The 9,846-nt window shown below is 38.5% G+C and overlaps 1 protein-coding gene and 1 pseudogene across 4 annotated transcripts in view; one reads left to right on the top strand and one right to left on the bottom strand.

Annotated features, from left to right (window-relative positions):
* The window catches only part of ST7 (suppression of tumorigenicity 7), a 240,475-nt gene that overhangs the window by 181,350 nt on the left and 49,279 nt on the right, over positions 1-9,846 (bottom strand). The window contains exon 1 of one of the 4 annotated variants that reach the window (XM_015567991.1): positions 6,838-6,849. The exons of the other annotated variants lie outside the window; for them this stretch is intronic. Within the exon in view, the coding sequence (XP_015423477.1) occupies position 6,838 (1 nt within the window). The 5' untranslated portion in view covers positions 6,839-6,849. Of the gene's footprint in view, positions 1-6,837; positions 6,850-9,846 lie in introns of those variants that run through there. 4 annotated transcript variants of the gene reach the window in all.
* LOC102753245 overlaps positions 6,914-9,846 on the top strand; it is a 9,126-nt pseudogene continuing 6,193 nt past the window's right edge.

The following is a 9,846-nucleotide window of genomic DNA, read 5'->3' as shown; positions in this document are numbered from 1 at the left end:
ATGCCCTGGCCCACCTGGGGGCCAGCCGCCTCCGCACTTGCCTGCTCTGGGATCGCAAATGGGTCCCAGCTGGCAGCGGGGCTTAGGCGGCACACGGAGGTCCAGGCTGGGGGCGGGGCTTAGGCAGCGGAGGCTTAGGCGGCACACGGAGGTCCTGGCTGGGGCGGGACTTAGGTGATACGATCGCACCGCCTAAGCCCGGCCACCCAGGGCCACACCTGGCCCGGATGGCGTCTGGCACTGGCCAGCCCTGCCTGCAGTATACAAATTAGCATATGGTGTTGATTAGTCAATGGGAAGCGTAGCGGAGGTATGGTTAATTACCCTTTTTGTCTTTTATTAAATAGGATGGGAGATGGTGATGTAACCATGAAACGATGTACATCGTGTCCAACGTAATCTGAGGACTGTCTGTACTGTCTACAAGAGACCCACCTCAGAAACCTGGGACTCACACAGACTGAAAGTGAAGGTATGGGAAAAAATTTTTCAGGCAAATGGAAATGAAAAAAAAAGCTGGGGTAGCAATAATTATATCTGACAAAATAGATATCAAAATGAAGGCCATAACAATGATAAGGAAGGCCACTTCATAATAAAGAGATCAATACAACAAGAGGCTATAACTCTGGTAAACATATATGCACCCAATACAGGAGCATCTAAATATATAAAAAACTTCTGGAGGATATCAAGGGAGAGATCGACAGCAATACAATCATAGTAGGGGGCTTTAATACCCCATGGCATCACTGGATAAATCTTCTGGACAAAAAAATCAACAAGGAAACAGGACTTCTAAATGACACTCTAAAACAGAAAGAACTTATTGGCATCTTCAGAACATTCTACCCTAAAGCTACAGAATATATATTCTTGTGAAGTGCGCATGGGACATTTTCAAAGTTAGACCACATGTTAGACACAAGCTAAGTCTCTACAAATTCAAAAAGATTGGAATCAGATCAAGCATCTTCTCAGATCACACTGGCATTAAATTAGAAGTCAACTACAATAAAAACGCTCAAAACAATCAACTACATGAAGGCTAAATAGCATGCTAATAAACAGTGAATGGGTTACCAAGATATCAAAGAAGATATAAAAACCTTCATGAAAACAAATGAAAATGGACATATACAACAATCCAAAATCTATGGGACACAGTGAATGCAGTCCTAAGAGGAAGTTCATAGCACTACAGGCCTATCTAAAAAAACAACAAAAAACAAAACAACAACAACAAAAACTGGCAATAAGTTATCTAACACAAGAACTTAAAGAATTAGAAAGAGAACAATAAGAAGGCACAGAGTAAGTAGAAGGAAAGGAGAAAAAAGATCAGAGTGGAAATAAATGATATAGAGACAAAAATAAAAATAAAAAACCACACACAATACAAAAGATCAATAAAACCAAGGGCTGGTTCTTTGAAAGGATAAACAAGATTGATGAACCTCTAGCCAGACTCCCCAGGAAACAAAGAGAGAGGACCCAAATAAACAAAATCAGAAAGGAAAGAGGTGAAGTAACAACTGGCCACACAGAAATACAAAGCATCATAAGAAAAATACTATGAACGACCTTATTTCAACAAATGGGATAACCTGGATGAAATGGACATATTCCTAGAAAAATATAACCTTCCAAAACTCAATCAGAAACAATCAAAAAACCTAAATAGTCTGAAAATTACTGATAAAATTTAAACAGTAATAAATAAAAAACTCCCAAGAAACAAAAGCCTTGGTCAGGACAGTTTCAAAGAAGGGTTTTACAGAATATTCAAAGAAAAACTAACACCTATCCTCCTCATACTATTCAAAAAAATTGAAGAGGAAGGGACACTTCCAAATGCTTTCTATGAGGCCAGCATTACCCTAATTCCAAAACCAGATAGAGACACAACATAGATAGAGAACTATAGGCCAATATCTCTAATGAACATAGATGCTAAAATCCTCAACAAAATTCTAGCAAATCGGATCCAGAAATACATTAAAAAGATCATACACCATGACCAAGTGGGATTTATTCTTGGGATGCAAGAATGGTACAATATTTGCAAATCAATAAAGGTAATACAGCAGAAAAACAGACTGCAAGACAAAAATCACATGATCATATCAATTGATGCAGAAAAAGCATTAGACAAAATCCAACACACTTTTTTGATAAAAACTGTCTTGGCAAAGTGGGAATAGAGGATCCTACCTCAACCTAATAAAAGCCATTTATGACAAACCTACATCATACTCAATAGGCAAAAACTAAAACCATTTCCCCTAAGAACAGGAGCAAGATAGGGATGCACTCTTTCACAACTCTTGTTCAACATAGTACTTACTGAAGAACTCAGTCATAGCAATCAGACAAGAGGAAGAAATAAAAGGCATCCAAATTGGAAAGGAGGAAGGAAAACTCTCATTATTCACAGATGACATGACATTGTACATAGAAAACCCTAATGATGCTATGAAAAAAAAAACTATTAGATTTAATAAATGAATTCGGAAGTGAAATCCATAGCATTTTTATATACCAACTAGTGGCCCGGTTCACGAAATTCGTGCACATTAAAAGGGAATTAATGAGAAGAAATATTTTAATATTGCTATTTGCCCTTTCTCTATAACAGAAGTGTCAGAGATGAAAGAAAATTAGTAAAATGTATATAAAATCTCCCTCCTGTCAGAGTCTGGGGTGTGCCACAGGACCTTGAGTCAGGTCCCCACCCACCACCTTCATGTGCTTCGAAAATGCAGGAGACCCAGACCCAGCCGGCCCTGCCATCATTGGGTGAGACCTAGACCCAGCCAGCCCCACCCCCATCAAGCCCCTCCAGGCAGGAGAAACAGCCTCAGGTCCCCCAGCCCAGCGCCAGGGCGGGTGTGTGGCCTGAGGTCCCCCTTTAAGCCCTGCCAGGCGGGGGGTGGGGGGGGTGGGCACAGTCTAAGGTCTCCTGGCCCGGAGCCAAGGGGGAGGTCATGGCCTGAGGTCTCCTGGCCGGAACTGGGGCAGGGGGCAGGGCCTTAGATCCATCAAGCCCAGCCCCCCCTCCCACACAGCATCATACCAGTGCTGAACGGGAACGCACGCAGGCAGCGTGACGTTAGTGCTGGGGGCGGAAGTCCCCGCCCTGGCCCTGCCCACAGACTGGTCATGACTGGGACATCGTAATGGACAAATTAGAATATTACCTCTTTATTATATAGATAATGAATTCTCAAAAAGAGAAACTAATGAAACAATCCCATTTACCATTGCAATAAAAAAATTAAGATACTTAGGAATAAACTTAACTAAGAAAGTAAAAGACCTGTACTCCAAAAACTATAGGACACTGACAAAAGAGATAGAGGAAGAGATACATATGTGGAAGAATATTCCATGTTCATGGATTGGTAGAATCATCATTAAAATGTCCATACCACCCAAAGCAATCTAAAGATTCAATGCAATCCCCATTAAAATACCCACGGCATATTTCAAAGATCTAGAACAAACTCTCCAAAAATTCATCTGGAATAAAGACCCCTTTGAGACTGCCATGCTAAGTGAAATAAGTCAGTCAGACAAAGATAAGTATCACATAATCACACTCATATGTGAAATCTATTTAACAAAATAAACTGATGAATGGGTGGATTCAGAGACATGGAAAAATGGAACAGAGTGTGGAATATTAGAGGGAAGTGAGAAATCAGGGAGGGAAGGTGGGGGAAGGTGGGTGGGTGGGAGGTAATCAACCAAAGACCTTGTATGCATATGTGTATAACCCATGGGCACAGACAATAGAATGGTGAAAGCCTGGGGCTGGGGGTAGGGGCAGGCAGGATGGGGTCAATGGTGGGATAAAGGGAGACATGTAATACTTTCAACAATAAAGATTTTAAAAAAAGAAGAAGAAGCAATATACACTTAAAGCTGTGTATTTTATTTTATGTAAGTTTAATAAAAATATGTTAAAAAAATAAATGGGTAAAGGACCTAAATAGACAACTGCACCAAAGAAGACATACAGATGGCCAACAGACATAAAAAACGCTCAACATCACTAATGATCAGAGATGCAAATCAAAATGACAATGAGATATCAACTCACACCTGTTAGAATGGCTATGCATCAACAAATGACAAGTGTTGGCAAGGTTGTAGAGAAAAGGGAACCCTAGTAAACTGCTGACGGGAATGCAGACTGATGCAGCCATTACAGAAAACAGTATGGAGTTTCATCAAAAATTAAAAATGGAACTCCCATTTTACCCAGTGGTCCCACTTCTAGGAATATAGCCTAAGAAACTCGAAACACTCATCAGAAAGCACATATGCATCCCTATGTTCATAACAGTGCAATTTCCAATAGCTAAGATTTGGAAACAGCTGAAGTGCCCATCAGCAGATGAATGCGTAAAAAAAATTGTGGTACATTTACACAGTGTTATACTGTATGGCAATAAAAAAAGAAAGAACTCATACCATTTGTAACAGCATGGATGGATCTGAAGAGTATTATGCTAAGTGAAGTAAGCCAGTCAGAGAAAGATAAGTATCACATGATCTTACTCAAATGTGGAATCTAATGAACCAAATAAATGGATGAACAAAAATAGACCCAGAAACATAGAAATATAAACAGACTGTTGAACTTCAGAGGGAAGGCAGGAGAGGGTGGGTGGGAAGAAATCAACCAATGAATGTGTATGCATATACGCATTATCTTGTGGACACAGACAATGGGGTGGTGAGAGCAGGGGGGGAATGGGAGCGGGTTGGAAGAGGTTAATGGGGGGAAAAGGAGGACCTATGTAATACTCTGAACAATACAGATTTTTTTAAAAAGATTAAAAAAAAGAAGTGACAAGATTACACATACATACATACATACATACATACATACATAAATAAATAAATAACGTTCCTTGCGAAATCATCATATTCTTTCTCTCCAAGAAAATCTAGCTACACTTGTTACTGAGCATCCCATTAAACCTGAGTTTGACTGTTTTTCACTTTGGATTTGGAGTTTTGTGTCACATATACAGTTCCAAACACTCAATGGATATAAAACTCAGTGACATAAACAAGAATGGTATTAAAACAGGCATATAGGCTTCCCTGACACAAATGCAGTGATTATGCATTCAACTGCAGGATTTGAATACTAACCCCAGAATACTTAAACCTAGAGGATTATCTATATAAATTAAATGCCTTCAATTTAGAATCTTCAAATTTCCTTTTTAAAGTCATTCTAAAAATATAATGAGATCTTGCTTATCTACTAATCAATCCCAGAAGTTTGTACAAATGAACTGAGCACAATGCTGTTGTTTTCTAAAAATCACTACATATCTATGAATTTATCCTCAGGAAATAATAAGAATTTCTGCATATATTTATCTTCAAGAATATTCAGCAAAATATATTTACAAAAATATTATTTTTAAAAGCAAAACAAACAAAAACCACTAAATATCCAACAAGAGAAATAGTTAAATATTATATATCATTATGATAAATTAGTATACAACCATTAAAAATCACATTATAAGTGACATGGAAAAATAATCACCACATTTTAGTTTATAAAGCATAGCATGTAACTATGCCTAGTTTGACACCTTTTATAAAAAATTCAAAGATGATACATTCACTATTTGTGCAGGCACATAAACAGCATGCATAGTTTCTGAACACAGAAAGAAACGTGGAAAGACACAAAGCAAACATTCTGAGTGGTAGAATTATGTATAATTTATTGGTGTTTGCTTCACTATAAACTAGAAATTTTCGACTATCTATGTTGTTTTCTAATCAGGGTGGGAAAATATTTTCAAAGCATGTTACTCTCATTCTTTCTAATGGAGTTATTACACTATTATCAACTAAAAACCTATAAAACCATCTTTGAAGGGTGGAATTACATGGAACTTTCATTTATACTCTTTACAATCTCTATAGTCTTAAATTTTTTATACACACATGTATTATTCTAGTAATCAATAAAACTATATGTAATTCTTAAAATAACCAATGCTATTTTTTACCTCACTGAATAAGACTTTTTCTGAAGCAGGAATTTAAGGGAGTTTTAAAAGACAATTTCAATTTATTTTAGTTTAAATGAGGTACTAAAGCAGGGGTCCTCAAACTACGGCCCGCGGGCCACATGCAAATACAAATATTGTATTTGTTCCCATTTTGTTTTTTTACTTCAAAATAAGATATGTGCAGTGTGCACAGGAATTTGTTCATAGTTTTTTTATTAAACTATAGTCCGGCCCTCCAACGGTCTGAGGGACAGTGAACTGGCCCCCTATTTAAAAAGTTTGAGGACTCCTGTACTAAAGGATAAGTTGACAGATTAAGCAACAACAGCAACAAAACTCTCCTATCTTTATTAAGAAAATTTTAGGAGAACTAAATATGAAAAGTTATATATGTTTATATGTATGTGAATTCTAGTTTTAGAAAGATGGTACATGAATAGTCAATGTTTAATGTTTGCAATGCTACAATCACAAATCTTGTATGGATTTGTTTGTTTCAAAGCATTTACAGTTGTGTATATGGATAACACAGATTTTTTTCAATAACCTAAAACACTGTTCCAAAGCCAGAGAAGGAGAGCCATTTAGGAAGCCAGCTGACTTAATATGCATAATCTGCACTGAGCAATGCCACCCACCCAAGCACTATTACCATCCTTTAATGTCACAGTGGGCTGGTAACATGATTTAATTTCAGATTAAACACTGAGAGAGAATTCACCCCAACCAATTAACTAACGGAGTGAATATAGTCTTAGAATGCCCTGCATATGCTAATTCAAACTTTATCACCAATAAAAGCACCCATACAACCATGACTCTTCTGGTTCCGTTCTTTCTCAAGCTTTATAATAGTAGAAATGGCCCTGGTGCAGTGCGTCTACCTTGCTGCCACTGCAGCTGGCATGTCTCTCCCAACTGGGTAAGAATTTCTCTGCCTCCCCCTGGCTTTCAGCAGCATTGTATAAATAATCTAAGTTACTGCAGAGTATAAGTTGACAATCACATAACTCCGTTAGAAAAAAATGAAAGTAACATGATAACTTGGATTCAAAATTATTATACTGTAACCCATTAAGTGCAATTAACTTGTATCAGCAGATGGCTGAATTAACACATCTAATCAGCAATGCTCCTAAAACTAAGGCTGTAAAAACAATGATTATAGTTCTTGAAATCTTTATTTTTTCTATTCTACCATTGAATTGTTTAAATATGAGTTGCATCTTCTTAACATTATAGAACTGCAAACTATGCTATGAACTCTATGACAATACTGTACAAAACTATTACATAAACATAGTTGCAACTAAGAGTTCTTCCCTGTCCATCAATGTCTTCTTTCTATCTACATGGAACATTACTCTCTAGAAAGATCTACAAGTCAGATTTACTCTCTCTTGATTCAGTAGCTTAAGGTCTCTGAACCAGAAATTTTAAACCGTGGAGCCCTTTTCCACTCTAAGACAATTGACAAATCCCTAAGGACAAATGTAGCACAGTATTTAAGCTAAAAACCACACACTTTTATAACTCATATCACAAATAAATAAAACTCACTAATAAAGAGTTCTTAGAAATTAATTCATAAGAGAATTCAAATCCACACAAGGTAATCCCTTTTCACTGATTAGCAAAAATTCAAAAGTTTGAGAACATGTATTTTTTTAGGTTTGCTTAAAATAAGGCAAATCTACATGGTGGTGATGATGATGAGGAGGAGGAGGAAGAGGAGGAGGAGGAGGAGGAAGAGGAGGAAATGACGACAACAGCTGCTGCTACATATTATTCACTCTAAATAATTTAACTCCATGAAAATCTAATTGGGATCTATGATGGCTTAACTTGTATAAGACTCACATAACACAATGTCTACAGGAGTATAAACGCAGAGTTCCTGGATTCCTAACTGTGACTTCTCTGGCTGGAGGTCACTCCCTCAGGATCTTGAATAAATGTGTTTGCTCGCCAACCTAGTCATAAATGTACTTTTTAAAAAACACTGTTTTTTAATCCCCACCCAAAGATATGTTTATTAATTTTAGAGACAGAGGAAGGGGGAGGACACAGAGAGAGAGAGAAACATTGATGTAAGAGAGAAAATTGATTGGTTGTCTCCCATATGTGCCCTGACCAGTATTAAAGCAGCAACCTTTTTGGTGTATGGGACAACGCTTCAAGCACTTGAGCCACCTGGCCAGGCAGAAATGTACATTTTATACTTCTACCATTCTCTAAGGATTTTATAGAAAATCAGGCAATATTTATAACTCACTAAGAATTCACAATAAGCAATACTTATACTAAAGGAGTTTTGACATATGAACATTCACACACACACACACACTGAATGAGCTAAAATCCTGAGTTGGTACCTTCATTAGCTAAATCCTGAGTTGATAATCTAGAAAGGAAAAATCTACTTTCAGTTTCATCAGTTTTACCAAGATATTTTCTGCATCTTTGTTTTCTAATCTATTTTTTAAATGGGACCTCTGAAATTCTCTCATTTCTAAGGTAGATGAGGAGAAATTACTTAATTATAGAAGTCCTCTGCTATTTATGGAGCAACTGTTCTAGAAAAGGCTAAATCTGAGAGGATGAGTATCTTTCTCCCGCTCATTTCACACTGGCTCAGTCCTCACCCTACCAGACAGGCCTGAACAGGAGGTAGTACACAGCAGAGGGGCGCACAGAAGCACACCTTTCCTCATGTGGCTGCAGGGACAACAATATGTTGCATAAAGAGGCTCAACTTCTTAGTTTTCCCATTAGACCAAATGTCTTAATTTGGGAGCAAAGAAACATATAGCCCCTACATTATCTAGCTTCTGTTCCAATTCAGCTGCACACCTTTATTTCTGTAGGTAAGACTTCTGCCACAGAGAAAGTAAAAATTTTCATGGTAAGTTAAATAGACTTATAATAAATTCAAAATAAATTATAAACCTTTAAAGTATGGGTGTTTACATATTTAAGCAACATGAAGAATATTAGTCCAGCTCTAACTGGTTTGGCTCAGTGGATAGAGTATCGGCCTGCAGACTGAAGGGTCCCAGGTTCTATTCCAGTCAAAGGCATGTACCTTGGTTGTGAGATTTTTCCTTCAATCTAGAATCTTAAGACATTCAGAGATATAATATTACAGAATGACACCAACTGAGGGGAGGGAGAGGGCTGAGGATGGCTTTAATAACACACTATTTGTGCAGGCACATAAACAACTTGCATAGTTTCTGAACATAGTGTGAAAAGCAAAACATACTTTGGAACATGCTGCTTTATCTCTAACTAGAAGCCTGGTGCATGGATTTCTGCACCGGTGGGGTCCCTCAGCCTGGCCTGCAGTGATAGAGCTGAAACCAGCTCTCTGACAACCCCTGAGGGGTCCCGGATTGTGAGAGGGCACAGGCCAGGCCAAGGGACCCCCACCAGTGCACGACTGGAGGTGGGGAGGGACCGCAAGAGGTCTCCAGGGCGTGTCTGGCCCATCTTGTGCAGTCCCGATTGGGGCTGATCAGGACCAGCTGGCCAGAGAGGGATCATGAGAGGTTGGCCAGCCAGGGAGGGACTGCAGGAGGGCTCCAGGGCATGTCCAATCCTTCCTGCCCAGTCCCAATTGGCCAGACCGCAGCAGCAAGCTAACCTACCAGTCGGAGTATCTGCAACCCCAGCGGTCAGTGCACATCATAGCGATTGTTTGAACGGTCGGACACTTAGCATATTAGGCTTTTATTATATAGGACTAGAGACTCGGTGCACAAAAATTTGTGCACTCGGAGGGGAGGGTGAG

This window comes from Myotis davidii, unplaced genomic scaffold (assembly GCF_000327345.1).
Source record: "Myotis davidii unplaced genomic scaffold, ASM32734v1 scaffold384, whole genome shotgun sequence".
NCBI classification, from domain to species: domain Eukaryota; kingdom Metazoa; phylum Chordata; class Mammalia; order Chiroptera; family Vespertilionidae; genus Myotis; species Myotis davidii.
This window is presented reverse-complemented; position numbering and strand designations above follow the sequence as displayed.